At 34.4% G+C, this 21,809-nt stretch overlaps 1 protein-coding gene across 5 annotated transcripts in view; it reads right to left on the bottom strand.

The window, feature by feature from the left end:
- Mctp (multiple C2 domain and transmembrane region protein) overlaps window positions 1–21,809 on the bottom strand; it is a 239,592-nt gene that overhangs the window by 8,564 nt on the left and 209,219 nt on the right. For 3 of the 5 annotated variants that reach the window (XM_045749849.2, XM_069302136.1, XM_045749850.2), the window contains 11 exons: window positions 19,262–19,420; window positions 18,190–18,376; window positions 16,788–16,984; window positions 16,485–16,610; window positions 13,041–13,128; window positions 11,071–11,216; window positions 9,108–9,237; window positions 7,170–7,262; window positions 5,014–5,100; window positions 1,325–1,431; window positions 273–480 (listed from right to left, as the gene is read on the bottom strand). In XM_045749849.2, the coding sequence (XP_045605805.1) occupies window positions 273–480; window positions 1,325–1,431; window positions 5,014–5,100; window positions 7,170–7,262; window positions 9,108–9,237; window positions 11,071–11,216; window positions 13,041–13,128; window positions 16,485–16,610; window positions 16,788–16,984; window positions 18,190–18,376; window positions 19,262–19,420 (1,528 nt within the window). The remainder of the gene's footprint in view (window positions 1–272; window positions 481–1,324; window positions 1,432–5,013; window positions 5,101–7,169; window positions 7,263–9,107; window positions 9,238–11,070; window positions 11,217–13,040; window positions 13,129–16,484; window positions 16,611–16,787; window positions 16,985–18,189; window positions 18,377–19,261; window positions 19,421–21,809) is intronic. The other 2 variants (XM_069302138.1, XM_069302137.1) reach the window with 1 other exon arrangement.

The raw sequence follows: 21,809 nt of genomic DNA, 5'->3' as shown, positions 1-21,809 counted from the left end.
AAGTTTATGTACAGTATTTTGAAGTAAAAGCTTAGCATTACTGTACAGTATTAACAATTTATCCCATTTATGTTAAATGCCAATTCTCAAGCAAGAAAGGTTACTTTATTTTGGAGATTTGACTGAATGACCACCTCTGAAAAAATTTATTACAAAATTTCTTCCTAAATCCCACATGGCAATTTAAATTAGCCTTCATCTCATAATCTTGTTGTGTAGAATTGCCAATTGAGCTACAATATTCAATATAAAATATCCACAAGTACACTTACCAATATTTCATCATCCGGTACTCTGGACAAGAAGTCTAATATTTCGTTGTTAATCACGGAGTGCGGGCGAATCAATTTACGTGAAAACTTGTTGATTCCCCACAACATGACCAAGTAGCGGATGGGAATGTAGTAGAGAATTACCGTCCCCACAATCAGCACCAAGATCAACAACCAAGACAGGAATGGTACTGAGAAGTTGAATGTACTGTGCAAGAGATTTGAAAGGAAATTAAACATATAAATCATTTCTCTCAACTTGAATGTGTATGCCTAACTGAGATGAATATATTTTGTAAAGAAATTCAGTCTAACCTAAGCATATACAAGAAAAAGTATTGGATTTATGCAAACTTATTATCTATCACAAACTGTCGAGAAGCTTGGGGAAATTTGTAATTTTACAAATTGTAAACTTCTATCTATTCAAGAATGGAAAAGATTTACAGTACTGTAGTACAAAAATATAACTTGATTCAAATGGAAAGAAATGATAATGTATATAATTCATGAATAAAATCTACCTGACATTGGTAAAGATGTCATGAATTTTATTGATATGAAATACCAAAGCTGCACCATAGCTTCCAAAGAAACTAACATAATTCCCTCGTATCATAACACCATCAAAAGAAATAATGGAATACAAATTTTGTATTTGTATGGGTTAATAAATTTTGAAGAGTGGGCTTTATTGTGAAGAAAGCAATAGTATAAGTGCTACCTCAATAAATAGGAAATTAAAATAACAAAGTATTTTTGTCTGAAATGCTGTGCATAAACAATTACTTTACCTTACCCCATTATGTAACCAATTGAACTTGTTCTATGTAATATTACGATGATGATAATTTATTTAGGCAAAAGTAAACATACATAGGAGACAAAAAACAGTGGACGATTACCATTGGCAGAAGATGAAGCAGTACAACATCTAAGCCCACTAATACGCAGAGAGTTTAAGGGATATTGTCTATTGTTGTTGCTATTATTATTATTATTATATAATACAGTACTGAACTTATGAGATGCTTCAGGAGCTCATGACTTACTTTTTACAACTTTCACAGATGGACGCTATGAATCCTATTGCATTTTGGACCGTAGCTGTTACCTCTTGTATAACTTGTAATCTCTCTTTTAAGGTCTTTTTCTCTTCCTGAAAATGCAACATTTATAAACATGCAAGTAATTTATTGGCAATAATTAGACCTAATTTAATATTTTACATGGTGCACAATAATTATATCATGTACTGGCCATTATATGCGATGGTGTACATACAGTAGTGCAAATGTGAAACTCAACAAAACTCATAAGCAGTGACAACATACAACTGTTTAAAATTCAGAGAACAGTATATGTGCTCTTTTTCACGATAAATGTATGCCAACAATATGTGTACAAATGAATAAACAATCTTCTTAAGCTATAAATTTACACCAAAAATCAGGCTGAGTGTACAGTATTTGAAATACTCTTCGGTGCAATACACAAAATAGTTTCCCAAATACCAGCAAAGACCTGTTGATTTCCTGGACAACATCATGTACTGTAAGGCCAGGTCAAAAATTCACACAGGAGCAGCTGGGATCATATCAAATGTTCCATGCAGGTCATACTGATACCTGAATTTACCTGAGGGCCACTATCTCCCTAGTGGCCTTGAAGGGGACAGGAGACAATGGCTTGTTAAAACATCCCTCCTTTCTATCTTTCTATCCTCCTTTCTAGAAAGAGGATTTCTTTCTATCTAGATTTTAAACGGATGTCAAGGCACTCAGAGCTTTGACAGGTAGGTGGTTACATGGGATCATAACCCTATGGGGTAAAAAAAACACCTGCTGTCTGTCCTACGTTGTGGCTTGTTGAGGCTTGCAGATATGTCAGCTATGGCTGATAGGTCAGTAGCTTTCTGTTGAGTTCCTTCTGCCTTTTATAAAGCCCAATTTGTGTTCAAGTGTAAGTTTAAAGGGCATCACTGGCACAACACTCTCAAGTGACACAGCAACTGAACGTATCTTGAATATTTGTGCCCAACACAGACGTCGTATCCAGGAACTAACTTTCAAGGTTCTGCAGGTATATTGTAATGAATAACTCATATCAAGTTGGTGCACAACCAAACAAGACTGGAAAGAACTGCACAATAAGTACAAAGAAGTCTCACCTAAGAGTTTATGCCCACTGCACAATGAAAGAAAAGTTTCTATGGAAACACATCATTTAACCGAGATGTCGTTTATTATTTAACAGATTAACGATTTAATCATTTAACAGGGATGTTTGTCTCCACCTGCCTCAACTGCATAGAGAACCAATCAGAAAGAATGTGAGGCAGCCCAAGTCGGGAAACCCTGTTTACATGTCTTATGTGGCCACCTGGTGATGCTATCGTATAGCAGCAGGTGGGCTAACTGGCCATTACTAACAGTGTTACTTGCTGGTCCTTGTGATATCAAGAAGTGCTTTAGAAGGATTTTAGAAATTTATATAGAATTTTGATCCTCGGGATTACAAAATGTTGTCCAGGTCAGCAGCAGAACTTTGCTTATGAAAGCAACCAAATGGTGTAACTCTAAAATGTATTAAACAAAATTTTGATGTTGATATGAACAAGAGAATGGCTATATCCATCCTAGAAGTAATTAAATTAAACATATCAATTTAAATATACACACAATGACTTAATTTTGCATAAATAACTACAACTTAATTTATTATCTATTTATTCTGTCATTTGTGCTTTAATTCTGTATAGTTATCTTTATTTTTGTATAGCAATTCATTCATTACGTATTAACCAAATTTTTTTGTGCATACATTATTGGACTCTTGATATAACCTCCATATTTACTCTTATACTATTGCTACCCTCCTCCACCCACCATGCCAAAGACACTGAACATTAATTAATGGTAATCACATGGCTGCTTGACAATTACTGTACAAAGCTTGTTTTCAGTCTTTAACTATGAGCAACACTTTGTTTCTTCTCTGAACTATTGTCAGTTCACAAACTATATTATTCTATCTCCTTCCTTTCCTGCTTGATTGCCTCAGTTACAAATTCTTCTTCACTGACTTGCTCTTTGCCTTCACTTACTCTCAATTGTGCCTTCCCTCTTTTGCTCTCTCACTTGTCCTTCACCTTCAATCTCTCATTCCCCTTTACCCCTCACTCTTTCTTTCTCATTTTTATGTTTCCTTCATTCATGTGATACCATTATTACCCATTTTTATTGTCTTTTTACAGATTTAATTTCTTCGTGCTAGTCTCCTCCCTCCTATCATAATATATTCTTCTTCCTAACTATAACTTTTCCTTTCTCCCATAATTTTCTCACCTACTTCTGGTCATTCTGATCCTTCTTCAGTATTTATAACGTAAATAATATACTGTACATTCTCACAAAGAATCACATCAACGTCATGTATCAGTGAGAAAATCAACTAGAATCATGCAGGGGATTTGATAATCAACTGGATTATCATGCAGGGCAATTGGGAATATCCAATATGGGTACTCCCAATTGCACGCCTTAAACCAGTGAACCAAGATAAGCTTAAAGTAATGATTCTATATGTATAATAATATAAGTAATCATGTATAATATATAATCATACAATATCACATAGTAATTATATAAATAATACAAGTAATAATGTCCCCTAAGATTCTACTGAATCTACTAGGAATCTTGGGGCAACAAACCGATACTAAATAGAGTTTTTACGCATTACCCTCTAACACTCTAGTGTGGTATAGGAGTGCTTTCATCGGTGCTCCCTTTCAATGCACAAAGAAAACACATTTAGCGTGATGTATCAATGAGAAAATCAATTGGAGCCATGCAGGAGATGCGTTCTCTCTGGTTACATTATAGCGTGTCGTAATTCAGTGGTTTAAGGTGTGCGCTTGGGAGTGCCCATGTTGCTGGTTTGAATCCTCCTACATGGCTTCAAATGATTTTCTTACTGTACATTAAAATTCAAATTTAAATGTCAACAAAGCACAGTACTGTGAAAACTCAAGATGCATATACAGTACAGCTTTAACACATATTTCTACAATTAATGAAAAAGTTAAAAATAAATATTAAAAACATTAATTTCAATTAAAATTGCAATACAAATTCCATATATTATTGCAAAAAATTTATAAATAATGCTATGAAGAGTAAACTGACTGTGTCATACAAAACAGTAGTGTGTAGCACAGTAATATTAAGAAACACGCAAGTAATGAAATCTATCAGTTTGAGGAGAAGCACAGTCTGTGTTACCACACTAACTTCCAAAAGTACAGTCGTACTGTGTGAGTCTACAGTACTACGCACTAAAAAAAATCATGCTGATGATAGAGTCTTGAGAATAGTGACTTACAAGTTAGAGATAAATTTAGCAAGATTATCTGTTTAATCTGCCCAGGCAAATCTGGGCAAACTACATTAGTGTAACGATGAATCAACACTTATAGCGTTGATTAAATGTTACTTGAGCATATTTTGACTGCTAGAATTCTTCATTATCAAGAGCAACCGCTGAAACTATTCTTTGACTATAAATAACAACTTACCACTTGTTAACACTAAAGGTATTCCGCGTGTTTCTAAGATATTCTTCAACTACAAAATTTTATCCACACAAGCCTCCTTACACCACAAGCACCAATCACCAGCCTGTCAAGCACAATCTGAAGCCCCCAAAGAGTACTGACAACGAGGTTTCTATACCTCACCTTCTCTTTGGGGTTAGTAGGGGATGCATTAACTCCACCAGAACCCTCCATTTGAGTTTTTCTTTTCCTTACCTCTGGATTCCCACTCTGGAATTACAGCCCAGCAAATATGAAAAAGGGAAAGTGATCAATCATGCTATGGGATACAACAATACAGAGTCAAAATTATTTATGAACAAACTAAATAGAATCTGATTATCCAATGCACAGTAAAATAATAATAATAAAAAAAATCTAGTAAAAGTAGCTTATACAACACTATGATCTGTATCCATCATTAACAAACCTGACCACATTGACCAGACCACACACTAGAAAGTGACGGAACGACGATGTTTCGGTCCGTCCTGGACCATTCTCAAGTCGAGTGTGAGACTTGACCGAAACGTCGTTGTCCCTTCACTTTCCAGTGTGTGGTCTGGTCAACATACTTCAGCCACGCATGAGTCACAAGGCTGTGACTCATACGTCAGGCTGCGAGCAGCCGCGTCCAACAGCCTGGTTGATCAGTCCGGCAACCAGGAGGCCTGGTCGATGACCGGGCCGCGGGGACGCTAAGCCCCGGAAGCACCTCAAGGTAACCTCAAGGTAACGTTATTGTGACTCATCGCCTGCAAAGCTGACCACACCTAAAGATATGCTCTTTACATTGTATATGAACCCTTTCATCCCATAAAATCCATTTTGTGATATTAAATATCACAAAATGATCTCTTATTAGTTCCTAAAATATTATCTAGATTATCTGACAGATGAGTACATATATTGCTCGAACTGTTTGGTGCAGTAGTGGCTTCATTTGTTGTACAACCCCTGTACCGTCAAGTGCACCTCTGGCTTACGTTCTTTGTATGCGTATTATTATGAATAAAGTATTATCATTATTATAATTATTACTATCATTAAAGGTGAAGGAAAGACCCATATCTATAAGTGTATTAAAAGTAAAATATTTGTATGAAACCTACATTATAGCTCTGTATACAATGTTCAGAACATTGTATACAGTACCTTGAGAAAGGATGCAGGTTACATTCAAAATAATTAGTTTTTTAATACACATATATTGGGTCTTTCCTTCACCTTCATTCAAGTACTTTGGCATTGTAGTAAGTTTCTCCATTATTATTATTATATACAGTGCACTTTTAGTTTCCTAAAAATTTATCTCACATTTTTATAATACAGTAATACTGTAGCAATCTCACTCATAACAAACTACTGTAGTTCTTTTCCATCCTGCCTGAAATGCTGAGGGGTAATTAGTGGCATTATAAAATAATACAAACACTGTACTCACTAAGAAATCACAGTACTGTACTATAATCAGAGCCTTTATATTTCCTATTAATAAAATATTATTATTACTGTATTATTATTATTATTACAGCATCTGCCTTTATTTCCCTCATTCACTTGCCATCATTTTTGCACACTAAGTCGCAGAAGGCTTCATTTCTAATTCGTTTAAAATTTATTCTAAAATCAGATTACAAAATTGATTTACTTAAACCTAAATACAGTACAGGCTTTCTTTCTCCCCCGCTTCCCCAGCAATGTGAAGCTACGACATCCTTCAAACTATATAGTACAGTGCTGCACCTGATATTTTGGATAATCATAATTCTAAATAGGAAGGTTCCTGATAACTGTAACAGTATATTGGTGTAATTTCACATACCGAAAGGCTAGAAGCAATAACACGCTTTACCAAAAAAATCAAAGAAAAGACACAAAACAGGCACCCAATAACATTTACCAAATTAAACTGCCACAGTGTGAATGTCTTATATTAAAAACTAACAGCACAATGCACTTAAAAAAATATTATTTTATGGACCTATTATAACCTAAAATAAAATTATAACCCCATTGGATAATACAAATAATAAGTATTACACAAACGATTCGTAACTACTGACATGAACAACACACGCATTACAAACCATTTTAATACAGTACTGTATATAATTTCAGAAAAAAAAGAAAACACAAATATATAGAGAAGCAAGGAAAGCAAATTATTCTTCGACATACTACTCCAATTTTCACTGATAAACTATAGTGGCTTTAAACTAAATAAAAACTACATAAGCTACATGAAAAGCTTATGAAAAATGTGTTCTTTATTGTGTATAAATGCATAATAATTTTACCTTGTCCTTGTCATCATCATCGACTTCATCATCTTCTGTAGATAAGTCATTGTCCTCTTCTCGGTGCATCATAGTGCCAACTATTGAGAGTATCTGAGAATTTAAAATATTTTAACCTTTATTGTACTGAAAACTGAAAAAAAAATGGGTGTCAAATACCAGGTTCTTTCAAAATGGCAAACAAAAACACTTTTTATATGACTTTGCTAAAGTAGAAATTTACATAAATCAAAAATAAAAACACCAGCTTTGAATGTAATAAAATGCCTCTTTTTGGTAGGGTCTCAGTAGTTCCTTGAAGCTAAATCACTATTGTGCTACTTAGACTTACATAACCCTATTCCTAAATTATAATCCTGTTTTGATACTTCCTTGACAGATATAACAGAACCTATGAGCATCAAACATACCTGAAATATATATATCTTTGATATTCCCAGAACTAGACTAAATCTATGCAAACATGCCACTCAAATAAAAGGTGCCCAATATCTGGAACTCACTCCCTAATGGATTAGAAAACTTGTCCAACCTATATTTTATTCTAAATTAAAACTACGAAGTACCTAATTTCATGTTCATAATACTGTACCTTGTGCTATCAACTCTGACAGTATATTACAGTGTATTACAATATTACAACTTCATCCTTATTATTTTATTTCTTAATACTGATATTTGTTATCATATGAATTAAAATTCTGTTACAATGTACCTAAAATTATGCGTATTTGTTAGCTTAAGGACCTACCTGAATTAATTCCCTGTGACGGGGAATAGGAAGACAGAGTGTATGAATACACATTTGGCTTTTATTGTGGTCCCCCCCCCCCCCAAGGCCGAATTACTGACCCCGCCCAGGATGCAACTCCACAACAAGCTGACTAACTCCTAAGTACCTACTCACTGCTAGGTGAATGAAGGCATTAGGTGAAAGGAAATGTGCCCAACCATTTCTGTCTTGCCCGGAATTCGAACCTTCAATTCTCGATTGTGCGTCGAGAACGAACCCAACTGCACTACCGGGACCCTCAAATGCTGTGTGTGCTAGTGACCTTGCAAGAATATACTAAAGTACTCACTTATCTGCATATGTGCCCCCTTAATAATCCATTGTATCTTCTTGTATATGAATGAATAACTAAATAAATAACTACAAAATGACACACAAGCAAATGGGCTCCCGCAGGAGAGATGCCAAAGGATGGTCAACATTTCTCTAGAAAATTTAGGCTCTAAAGAGCCAGTGACTTACAGAGCTATCAGACAAGTCTGGCATCGGGTGAAAGACTAAAGGCTGTTGACATGGAGAGCTTGCAGCTTCTATAGTGTTGCCACCTAGAGGTGGAAAGCTGTAACTAGGGGAGGGATGACCTAACGACTGGGTGGATTGTCTACAGAGTCATTTGATGCATTGTTTGTTTACTCTCTGTGAACTTTGCAGTTACCATTTTGCTTTGCTTCTTGCACCTCAGTGAGGGAGGGGCCAGGTTTGGCCTCTGGTCTCTGGTAGTGTTTTAAAGACTAGCTACAGGGAGCTGCTGTTCGGCCCTTCCAGAAATACGCAGTGAATGCTGTAACGTAGCAGTGATAAGATTATTTAATACAGTGTATAAAGCTACAATTAAATAAGCTCTAACAAATAGATAACAAAAATAATATTACATAAATAAGAAATGGGTTATGTCTTTGGAAATACATATATATATATAAAGACTATGCTGATATATGAAATGTTGAAAAAGTCTATTATAAATAATAAGCATACTGTATTTTGGTGCAAGTAAATGCCAATTATTTCCTTAAGACAAAACATCTTATTATATTACATTAATTCTTATATTGTATCTTGAAAATCACAGAATGCTTTTCAAAATTATTTTAATTTTATGACAAGTATAATGTTTGAAAATAAATATTCATTCACCTGATACCTACAATGTAATTTCGGAGATACAAGATTAGCAGGATGATGGGAATCATGTAGGGTTCAAAACAATATGTTCCAACCATGAACACAATGAAGGCTACAGTGCTTCTTACTGGATATTCCCACTCAAAGCAAGATCTGTAATAACAATGACAAAATATCGGTGTAAGACAAAATACAAAACACATACGACAGTGTGACCATGTGTTCAACTGCATGAGGAGAAACTAGGAGTAAAAGCTCATGCAGTTCAAAAAATGTGCTAATGAGAATATGACTGTGGCAATTAGCTGAAGTAATAGGTGTTAACTGGATGCCAAACGACACAATAAACGAGTTTAGGCACTTAGTTTCAAACTAAGTTCAAAATAGTATACTCATACATTATGCATGACTGCATTTAACAGTCTCCGTGGTGTAGTGGTAAGACACTCGCCTGGCGTTCCGCAAGCGCTATGTCATGGGTTCGTATCCTGGCCGGGGAGGATTTACTGGGCGCAATTCCTTAACTGTAGCCTCTGTTTAACGCAACAGTAAAATGTGTACTTGGATGAAAAAACGATTCTTCGCGGCAGGGGATCGTATTCCAGGGACCTGCCCGAAACGCTACGCATACTAGTGGCTGTACAAGAATGCAACAACTCTTGTATATATCTCAAAAAAAAAAAAAAAAAAAAAAAAAAAAAAAAAAAAAAAATTATATCATGCTCTCTAATTCATTTTGCCTCTGAAACTTATTAATTTTGTAATTGACCAATATAACCAATACTGCTTTATATTTCCCATTTTTATTCAGTACACATACTGTCGTTAACTTTATATGTTTACTATATTCAGTACAGTACTTATATAAACTTCATTATCCCTACCATTTCATAGTAATAGCTGTACCATTTTAGCATAGCTAAAACCATACTGTACCATAGCTGTACCATTACCATTTCATAGTAATAGCTGTTTTTATGGAATAAATATCCTCAGAAATAATGACAAGGACCTTTGACTACCTGCCAGCTTCCCGTCCTTGTTGAGGCCACTAGAGCTGGTGGCCATCAGGTGAATTTAGGTAATTTCTATATACAGTATTTTATTTGTTATATCATTGCATAAATATGATCCAACTGCTATTAGGAAAACAATGGTTTATGGCATTAAAATGTTGTAGTTGTGATTTATTTCAGTAATTTTTGAATAATGTGACCAGTAAAAATTGGGTGGGGGTCTTAGAGTAATTATGTCTTAACATTATTTTTTAGTAATTTAAAGGCATTTTTGTGACGTTTCAAGAATGTTTCAATCAATCGCCAAAATTTGTCGGTACAAGAAGCACTGAAGCATTCTCAAGATATCGAATGGAAGTTTGGAAGATGGGAACTATGATAAGAATGTAACTATGACAAAACTATAAGGTTCATTACTGATATTATTTAAATATAATGATAATTACTTACTGTTGTTCTGTTGCAAGATTTGCAGTTCCACTTATAAAAAATTTTTTTAAATTATTTTCAAATTCTCTTCTTCAATTTACATATATTTCTTATCTCATTTAGTTTTAAGAGTTACCCATTAAGCTTGTATATTGTTAACCAAAGTTTTTTCTGTTGCATAACTTTTTTAAAAGTTAACCAAAGCCAGTATTAGTGGCTTTAGGCATTGAACTTGTTTTACCTAGGAATCCTCCACTGTCCCTGTACCTTATGTATGTATGTATGTATGTATGTATGTATGTATGTATGTATGTATGTATGTATGTATGTATGTATGTATGTGTGTATGTATGTATGTATGTATGTATGTATGTATGTATGTATGTATGTATGTATGTATGTATGTAACTGTATGTATGTTTTCAGTTGAATATATGCCTGGAGACTGTTCAGGCTTATTCACATGTATGTATGTGTGTATGTATGTACTTTTGCATAAATAAATTATTCATATTGTTATTATTATAATTATTATACTCACTTGACAAACATTCCCATTTCATAGACATCCATGATACATGCTTTTAGGCGGTTCACATTAGTAACGAACACCTGACGTTTAAATTTCTGTTCCATCTGCATGTATTTTTCTTCTTTTGGTGTAAACGTTCTTATGGCCGCTCGTATCTAGGTGTAGGAAGACGATACATAAATGTAACAGCTACTGAACCTATAGCATATCAATCACATAAGATTTTAATTAATCAAGCAGACAATAAAATAATCAAGCAAGCAATCAATAAAAAATTAAACCATTCAAACACTTAATCAATCAATCTTTGTAAAATATATATATATACAGTGGATAAAGTTACAATTAACTTGCAGAGATAAAATGTAATGCAGTACATATTTGCCAAGCTCCTAATTACTGTAGACATTATTTTGGACACGTCTTAAGGTTCACAAAATAATTATGCTGTATTTTAAATAAAATATTTTCTGAGTACTGTAATTACAAAATTTATACAGCTAAAAAACAATAAAGCTTCAGCAAATATAGTACAGTATCATACTTAAAACTAGTGGGTATTATTTAGCATGATGGTGGGAAAACAATGCCTTTATGTAGCTAAAAATATAGTAGTTAAATTAATATGAGAGAAAGGTAGTGGTAATGTTGTTGTTGTTATAGATTCAGCCACTCGTTCTGAGTAGCACGGGCTGTGGTGAGCCCGTAGTGGACTTACCTGGCACAGGAGCGGTGCTGAATGTGTGCCAGTGGTAATGAGAAATGATACTCGAGATGATGTTGCCATTGTAATATAAAAGATGAATTTCCAGTGCATGGTTATACAGAATACTGATAACCAGTAATCTTGATGTGCAAAAAATATATATGCAAGTACTGTACAATATAGTTGATGTTTACTGTAGTTTACATTTAATTCATAGAGAGTTATAGGAGTCACAAGGTAGATGTAATTTAGTAATTACTGTAGTGATTATAAGAACAGAGAGTACTCATATTTTAATTTTACATTCATATTTTTTTACGTATTTTATTAGTAATTTTTTACACGCTGACTTCCTTTCCCTGGGAACAATGAATTATTATTAGTATTATTCAATATTTAATCAACGATATTACAGTATATACAGTACATTTTGTTTGAGTGAATATAATTTTTATGGTTGTAATGGTTGACTTTGGATGAATAATTATGTATTTCAGGTTATTAGAGGTGACTGAACTTAATGTACAGAAACCACAAGTGAGCTAGTGGTAGATAAGTGAGTGATAATGAGATGAGGTGGGAACATAAGATCAGATTTTGTATAATATTCAAATTGTTTGAGACACTAAAATTATCTAGCAATGTGTGTGTGCATGTGAGTTTCCCAGTGTTAAAAATAGGAAACCTATAAGGCTTATCAAGACCTTCCTAGCCAAAGACTGGCCATCCTCTGTGGATGGAGAGATGCAGTAATAATCATCCCATAACTAAGTCAACTCTCATACCAGGAAGCGTTGAGGGGCCATATCACTAAGAACACTACACTGTTAATCTCATTTGAGATTAACTAAATTAATCCGTCTCTCTGAGGGGGCCAAGTTCTAGCTCGTGGTCCCCGGTAGGCCTAGAACTGCATGTCCACTGACTGATGCCCAAAGCTTATACATCCGTATCAGCCGGATAGCTCCAGGAAGCCGAAGGGGGCTTCCCCCCAAAAAAGAAGCAATTACTTAAACAGTTTTGAGAATCATGGGTGCAAAGTAATTGTTTATAAATGATTTATTGTAGAAATCATTAAACTAATTGGACAAGATATTCCTGAGATGTTTGTTCACTATGCACACACAAACCAAGTACACAAAAGCTTCAACACAGAAACTTAACATGTTTAAAACACACAAATAAAAAATTGAGATAGTGACCCTAAAGTAAATATATAAACACAAAATATATATAATAATAAATATATAAGTGTGTATGCGAGTATACTCACTGGATTCCACTCCACGGAACATTCTAAAAGAATCTCTGGATTATTCCCTTTAGCCCTAGCTCGCAGTTTCTTATCCTTTAGGGCATACCTGGAAATATAATTGAATTAGCCATGCAGAATTAATAATAATAATAATAACAATAATAATAATAATAATAATAATAATAATAATAATAATAATAATAATAATAATAATAATAATGTGATATAACACTGAGAAAATCCACTATGGTTGTGAGGTGGGAAGAGTAGGCGACTGGCAATGCCGGGGTCATAGGTTCGCGTCCACCTCATGACCCTAGTGGATTTTCTCAATAATAATAATATCTCAAAAATGGTGGCACTGTAAAACATGATGTACCCATGCATCTTCTCTCATTCATTTATCATATAGAAGGTTGTACCATAACTCTTGGGCACCAACCAAGAAACAAGTACTGTACTGTAAATATAGTAAATCTCTTTATTTTAGGAATCCTAATCTATTTATCAATGCAGAAGTATAATGGAAATTAAGGGACCCAGGATATAGAACAGCCTTCCAAATTATACAAGATGTTGTATCTCATTTAAATTATTTAAAATAATTAGCTGAGAATAGAAAATACCTAATTACCACATCATAATACTTAACAGTGCATCAATCCCCAACCAAATGAAAACTGCATAGATTAAGACAATTTCAGAGAAAGTCAGAGATGCATATGTCTTACACAATGTTCATGGGTTCTGTTACATCCCTTCAGAAAGAGGCTGAAGTCATGTTTTTTAGCTACACTGATATCTCATTTAAAATTGAGACAGGAATATAGTCACTTGTTATGGGGTCACTTCATGCCTCAGGTCATTACCCTAAGCTACCTGGTCCTTCTCAGGTGATCTTTGGGATGTAGTTTTGTCCAATTAAAATCCTAACATTTTCTAAATTATCTGCTTGTTTCTTGTAATTTTTTAATAAGAATTCAACTGAAGAGAGTGTCGGTAAACACAAAAACCGTTTTGAAATATATCTTTCATCAATCATTGAAGGCTTATATTATTTGGTGACTTCCACATGATGAGAAATTTTTCCATTCATCTGAAGAAACATTTAATACAATTTATTTAAGTAGAAAACCTATTCTTATATGTATGAAGCAATCTCCAACTGCTACTCACAGAAGGTAAGGATATATAGCAACAACAACGAAAGCCTCGACAAGAATACAGTAGGATGGAAGGAGAAATGAAACAAGATAAAAATAAGTGGATAAGCAAATAAAGAAAAGCAAAAATCCTTTGTAAGGATACTTAGTGAATTAAATGAAACAAATTGGTAGATGCTCCTTCATATATTACAAAATAGCTCCCATGGAAAGGATCATCTTACTGGCACTTACAACCAATCATCTGTGCTGTATTTACTGTAATTCTCGGTCAAGAAGTACAGGTACATATCTAAGAATTCAAGACCTATGATTACAGAAAAGGCAGACAAATTACTACAGTGTCGTGCAAATATTAATTTTTTTGATCATAATAAATATTACCTTAATCATTACAAATTTTTCTCTCCAAATGAGACCATAACTACAATAATTATCCACGCAAGAAAATGTCAAGAACATACCAGTTTTAGTGAAGATGTTCAATGCAGGAACTGAAAATGAGTTGAGGAATAATAACAATCACATGTAGAATAGTTCGGAAGAACATTGCCAAATTACAGGCCTTTAAGGCACCAAGGGTGGATGGAATCCATTCTAAAATAAAACAATAAAGCATCTGTCGAGACACAGTATGCCATTCGGACCACTACCGTATAGTGTTCGGAGAACTTCTCGGCAACCAAAGCAGGTTTAAGTAGCAGAGCATCAACATTACCCAGTTTGATTCATCAGTTCATGAACATCATTTTCTCTGATTTCTCAGAATTCTCATTAATAGTAATAAAATAATAATAATAATTTAATAATAATATCAATAATAATAATTAATAATAATAATAATTTAATAATTGAATAATAATATTTTAATAATAATAATTTAATAATTGAATAATAATAATGTTTTATGTATAAAAAGTACATAGGATCAGATTACAGTGGTTACTTAGAAGGTACAGGATTAGTATATTTTACAAAGTGACTGATTATGCACAGTTTTTCAGGCATAATCTAAGATAATGAGAATTTTAAGTTGTACATTTTTGGGTAATGCTTAATACTGTACTTAAGATGTTAGCTAACACCTTGAGAAATTTTTGAGAGAAGCAATTGTTAGGTTTTGTATTTCACAGAGTACAATCTTGTCATCCCAACGTGTATCTAAAGGAAACAAATGAAGGAAAAAACAGCTTTAGGAACGGTTTAGAGAGTGAGGTTGACACGACCCCAAGAAGTTAGAGAATGATTGTTATGGATGATTCAAATGGTAACCTGGGAACGGGTTGTGATAATTGTGTGTTATGAGTACAATACGTGCCTAGAAAAAATTATATATAGTACGCAAGTAATGTGTTCACAAATGGTGTATACCTACGTACTATATATAATGATGCAGCAAAGACTGAACAGCATAAACAGCACATGAGAAGCAGTCTCCGTGGTGTAGTAACGCAGTCTCCGTGGTGTAGTGGTAAGACACTCGCCTGGCGTTCCGCGAGCGCTATGTCATGGGTTCGTATCCTGACCGGGGAGGATTTACTGGGCGCAATTCCTTAACTGTAGCCTCTGTTTAACGCAACAGTAAAATGTGTACTTGGATGAAAAAACGATTCTTCGCGGCAGGGGATCGTATTCTAGGGACCATAGGATTAAGGACTTGCCCGAAACGCTACGCATACTAGTGGCTGTACAAGAATGTAACAACTCTTGTATATATCTCAAAAAAAAAAAAAAAAAAAAAAAAAAAAAAAAAAAAAAAAAAAAAAAAAAAAAAAAAAGTGAAACCAATTTGTCACAAGAAAGTGGACTTTTGATATGTTTTATATGACTACTCATGGGAAGCACATAACCTAGGTATATATATATGGCTTTGAGGCACTGTTATGAATAATTAGCTAGTGTGATGATAAAATATCTTACTAAAATATCCGATACACTTTCCTTGAAATACGAGGCAACTGATGTAACACATAAGGCAATAAATATAAGCTTACTGAACCACTTTTCATTAGAGAATACTGGTACAGTAGTTTCTTTTCCCACATTGAGCAATTCAATTGTTTAAGAGTGTCTACTGCAGCAATTGACATAAGGACAGGGTTAAATGTTAAAAAATACAGTAGGGGAACTTGTGTAACTTGGGGGAAAACCTTCACAAGCTTTAAGATCTATGTCCCAGACTAGGAAAAGTTGCTCTCAGGTGTATGATGTATTAAATATTGTTTATTCACAGAGGAAATTAAATTAAATGCACCTGCTATGTGAATGACAATGCATTATCTGGTATTTCAATACATACCATTTTTTCTCACCATTCTTGATCTTCAGTAAAGGAATGTTGACTTTCCCTAAGAACTCCACCTTATGGTCTCTATCTTCGTCATAGACAGTCACCTCAAGTATACTATGGATGTCCTTGACATTACTGAAATATGAAGAGAAACCATTCATATTTTTTAAAATTAAGACATGAGAGAACTATGAAAAACCTTAAATGTTTACTGTAAAGCACACTTTACTAACAGTCAATCAAGCTTATAAGATGAAAAGTAACAACACAAAATATATACAGAATGTGTAGAAATAAATTCAATTTACTTACAAGCTAAATATCTTATTCCAGTTAGGTGAGAGTGTCTTATATTCTGTCTGAGTTTGAAGTCTGGCATTAATAAGCTCCAGGACACAAAAGGGATCACTCTTGCCGCCTATGTCAGCCGCAGCTAAGCCCTGAGCCCTGAAGATCTTCACTCTTAAATAACCAATATCTCTAAGATTGTGAAGCGTTCTTGAAAGCTTCTGTTAAAGAAAAGTTATTTTTGTAATCAATTTCAATTCCGTATGCACAATGAAATTAAAGGTACCATTATGTAAACATCATCTAAGTGTCACAATCCTCAGCTTGCTAAGTACCAAGGTTAATTTTTTTAACTACAGTACAACCTCAATTCCATGAAGTATCTGGTATATGAGGAACCTGTCCTCTTAAAAATAACGTCGCTTTTGGCCGTTTGCCCGTATGGCTGAAAGTGGACGTAATTTGAACATGAAAACAAATGAAAATAAATTTGGGATTTTTTTTTAACAACAGTAAGTTAAGGGTCCTCTGGTAGGTTAGGTAGGCAGGAAAAACGTTAATGGAAAGTTTCCTCTCCTAACCTTTCTGAGTAGGCCGGACAACTCAAACGGAAAACGGGATAGTACGTCACTTTTGTGAGTCGATTTCATTTAAAATTACGTCCACTTTTGGCCATAGCATGCATACGAGAGAAAAGCGACATTATTTTTAAGAGAACGGGTTGATATGAGACCAACCCCCAATTCATCGCAGTGAGGGATTCCTAGCAATGGGAGATGCATCCAGGGAGCATTTCCCATGACCTATAGGCTAATTTTAATATGCAAAATGTTAATTTCAGCCTATAATATAATATACAACTACTAAATGAACATGTCTGCAAAAAAATTTAACCACATCTAGCTTATTTCTCACATCCCCAGACTCAACACTCATTTTAAAAATAGCAGGGCCATACTTGAGCGAATGAAAACGATGCCAACTCAAATTGAAAATAAACCATAGAATTTGGTTTTAAATATCTTCAATAGCTTTCCCAAGGCTCCAACTGTTCCTATAGTAATGGTGAGTCTATCTACAAAAATCATCAAAACAAGACTAGAGCCATATTAAGAGTGTGACCATTCGTACCATAATATTTTGAATATTTCCACAATCTATGCGCTGATTTCACCCAGCAAAAATTTTAATTTCAAGTTGTCATATGAAGGACAACTACCAAGAGAACCTGTTTGTAAAGAGATTAAACTACATCTAGCATATTTCCCATGCCCTATCCTTAAAATCTAACTTTCAAAGGAAAAACTACCCAAATTAGTGAACGAAAACGTGGGGGGGGGGGGAATCTGAAAATTAAAATGAACATTCTTGCAAAACTACTAATGTGCATTTCATTTTGGGCAAACTTACAAACCTTCAAACTTACATATTTATTATATATATTCTCCAGTTCTTTGGGATTCTCTTGATAGCTATGAAGGTCAGATATAGTTTCTGAGGAGGTTGTGCCTGATATGGTCAGGAGGAGGAATAAAGACCCAGCTCCTTTGTCCAAATCCACCCATATATGATGTGTCTTTTCCCGCTCATACTGTGTTATGTCTAAGCAGCACCTGCAAATATGGTAACTATAAATTTATCTTAAAATTACATAACACCTCAATAAATTACAATAGTCAATTTATCAAATATTAGGCTCGACAAACTATAAAAAAACTGCGACTGAAGTCAATATCGGTAGAAACTGAATATGTATTTATGAACTCATACTTATTATTCTATAATTTTGGGAAATATCAATCCTGACTTGTACCGAGCCCCCCCCCCCCCCCCCCCAAGGTCCTACTACTGACCCTTCCCAAGATGCAACCCCACAACAGCTGACCAACTCCCGGGTACCTGATTACTGCAAGGTGAACCGATGCATTAGGTGAAAGGAAACATACCCAACCATTTCTGTCGCACCTGCGATTCGAACCCCCCATAAAACTTTCATCGTAAGTACTGTATGAATAGTAATAACTGACAGTGGTAATCAATGGTAATTAAAAATAAAACTTAAATAAAGTAAATACTTGAGAATTAAGTACCAACTTAGTACCGAGATCCAACTTACAGTAATAATCTATACAGTATTTTATAATGTTAATCCACTACAGATCTAAATATAATGTAAGACTTTAAATTCATTGTTATGTCTCCTATCTACTACAAGGTATCTGTTAATATTGGAATTGTAATATTTACTGTTTATTTAATTATTTATTTAAATACAAGAAGGTACATTGACTGTTGTTTGTAATATCTTTTTCATTAGTTAAAATTTGTGCCATTTTTATGATATATAATGTATTATTATAATGATCAGTGTAAAATTAATATTATTAACTTTTTTCTTGTACAAATGAATAATGTATGTGAAAATTGTGTATAATATCTGTTGTATAAATTAAAATTTATAACATATAAAAATATGGCAATGACTTTCATGAACTTACTTGCCCATAAAATCGTCTTTACTTCGAACATCTTTATCCCAGACTGTGATCTCCAAGCTGTGACTTTGATCATCAAATAGATGAAAGTCAAACTGCTCCAGCCACTTAGGAGTCAGTGTGTGCAGTTCAATTTTACTCTTGTATTTCTCATTGCCGAGCCTGAAAAATCAAGAATGAAATTTGGATTTATAAACTTGCAATCAAGAAAGTGTTAAAAAAGAAATACATATTACATATGAGAAATTTTGTGAGCTGCATACCTGTTATAATTAATAAAATGTTACACCATATTTCAACACACTCCCTGCACGCATTAGAAATATTACTGGAACAAAGGTGGATGTATTCAAGAGGCAATTAGATAAGTTCTTGCAAGAAGTGGCGGACCAACCAGGCTCTAGTGGATACGTGGGCCACTACAAGCAACAGCCTGATGGACCAAGTTATCACAAGTCGAGCCTGGCCTCAGGCCGGGCTCGGGAATAGAAGAACTCCCAGAACCCTCTGTAGGTATAAACAGACAAAAGAAAGCTGAAGATACTAATGGGCGTTTATGAGCAGGGTGTAACAAGTACACCAAAGAATGTGTAGTAGGTGAGTACTAGTTACCTAAGTGTAGTTACAGGATGAGAGCTATGATATTTACAGTCTCCGTGGTGTAGTGGTAAGACACTCGCCTGGCGTTCCGCGAGCGCTATGTCATGGGTTCGTATCCTGGCCGGGGAGGATTTACTGGGCGCAAATCCTTAACTGTAGCCTCTGTTTAACGCAACAGTAAAATGTGTACTTGGTTGTAACGATGATTCTTCGCGGCGGGGATCGTATTCCAGGGACCTGCCCGAAACGCTACGCGTACTAGTGGCTCTACAAGAATGTAACAACTCTTGTATATATCTCAAAAAAAAAAAAAAAAAAAAAAAAAAAAAAAATATCATGGTGTCCCAGTACGCTTTGTCATATGACACTTTGAAACTACTGACAGTTTTGGCCTTACCATTCTCCAGAACAAATGTTCTAATTTTGTTGGGGGCAGCTTGTTTCCTTTGTTTGAATTTATAACCTCTTATTCTTGAAGTTTTCAAGAATCTTTCTTTGTTAATTACTTTTACCTCTCTTTTTACCTACCCCTCTTTTACCTCTATTTTTATTTGTTCTCAACACATTTTATTCTTTTTACCCATTAGTTTTAAGCTTTAGTCATTAATGTTTTTCCTGCCCGAAACGCTTTGCGTAATAGTGGCTTTAGGCATTGTATGTACTAGCTCTATCTATAAAGCCAACAAACTTTGTAAAATCTCTTTATGTATGTACCTTACCTAAATAAAAATTATTATTATTATTATTATAATTGTGGTGATTCCTGTTACTGTTTTGTATATAGTGGTCATATCGCCTCTCTTCTATTTTCGAGTTTTGATATATTTAACACCTCTAGCCTCTCCTCGTAGCTCTTGTTTTTCAGCTTCAATAGCCATTTAATTGCATGTCTTTGCACTTGTTCCAATTTGTTGATGTACTTCTTGAGATATGGATTACAACTGCTGAATATTTGAGGTTTGGTTTCACAAATGTCATGAATAATTTCTATATTTCGCTATCTATATATATTAAAAACAAAATCTGAAGTTGGAAAGTGTAGCATAGGGTCTTCACACAATGTTCTTATGAGGTCCTTAGGTGACTTTCTTTTTTATCCAGAATCACCCTTAGATCTCTTTCTTTATCAGAGTTCTTTATAGTCTTTTCACATAATTCGTACGTTGTGTGTAGCCTATATTCCCGTATTCCACAGTCCATTATTTGACATTTACATACACTTATTTTGTCCATGTTATCTAGAAAGGTGACAATCATCTTAGTCTCTTATCTTCGCTAGTAGCTTAGTATCAGCAGCAAACATGCTCATATAGTTCTGTAATCCTTCTGGTAGATCGGTTATATAGACAATGAACATTACTGGTACAGGAACTGAACCCTGTGGTACTCCATTAGTAACACTTCTCCAGTCTGATACGTTGTCTCTGAATACCGTCCTCATCTTTCTGTTAGAATTTCTTTTATCCATGTCAGCAGCATTTCTGTCACCCCCTCTAACATGGTCCGGTCTTCAGAACAACTTCTTGTGTGGGATTCTGCCAAAAGCATCTTTTTTTTTAAGGTCAGATAAATAGTGTACAGTCAACCCATCCATCTCTTTCCTGTAAGATCTCTGAGGATCTGTCATAAAAAACTAGGTAGATTTGTTAAGAACATAAGGTGAAGTACTAAAGAAAATGTCATGGTAGATTGGAAGCAAGGGGTAATTAACTTTTAAAAATTCATGCGAATTGTAGGAGCAGATATTTCTTAAAGAGAGGAGGGGAATGCAATGTGTCGAATCCTGTCCAAGTCATGTTGAGCACCTACCCTACAACAACTCTCCCCCAAAAATTGGCGAGGCTAGCCTCAAGCATCTGGTCTACAACCTTGCAGACAGGCATTTCTATATATATATATATACAGTACATTTAAAGATTGATTGATTTGATTAATGTAGATTTTGGTAATT

This window comes from Procambarus clarkii, chromosome 47, assembly GCF_040958095.1.
Source record: "Procambarus clarkii isolate CNS0578487 chromosome 47, FALCON_Pclarkii_2.0, whole genome shotgun sequence".
Taxonomy (NCBI): Eukaryota; Metazoa; Arthropoda; class Malacostraca; order Decapoda; family Cambaridae; genus Procambarus; species Procambarus clarkii.
This window is presented reverse-complemented; position numbering and strand designations above follow the sequence as displayed.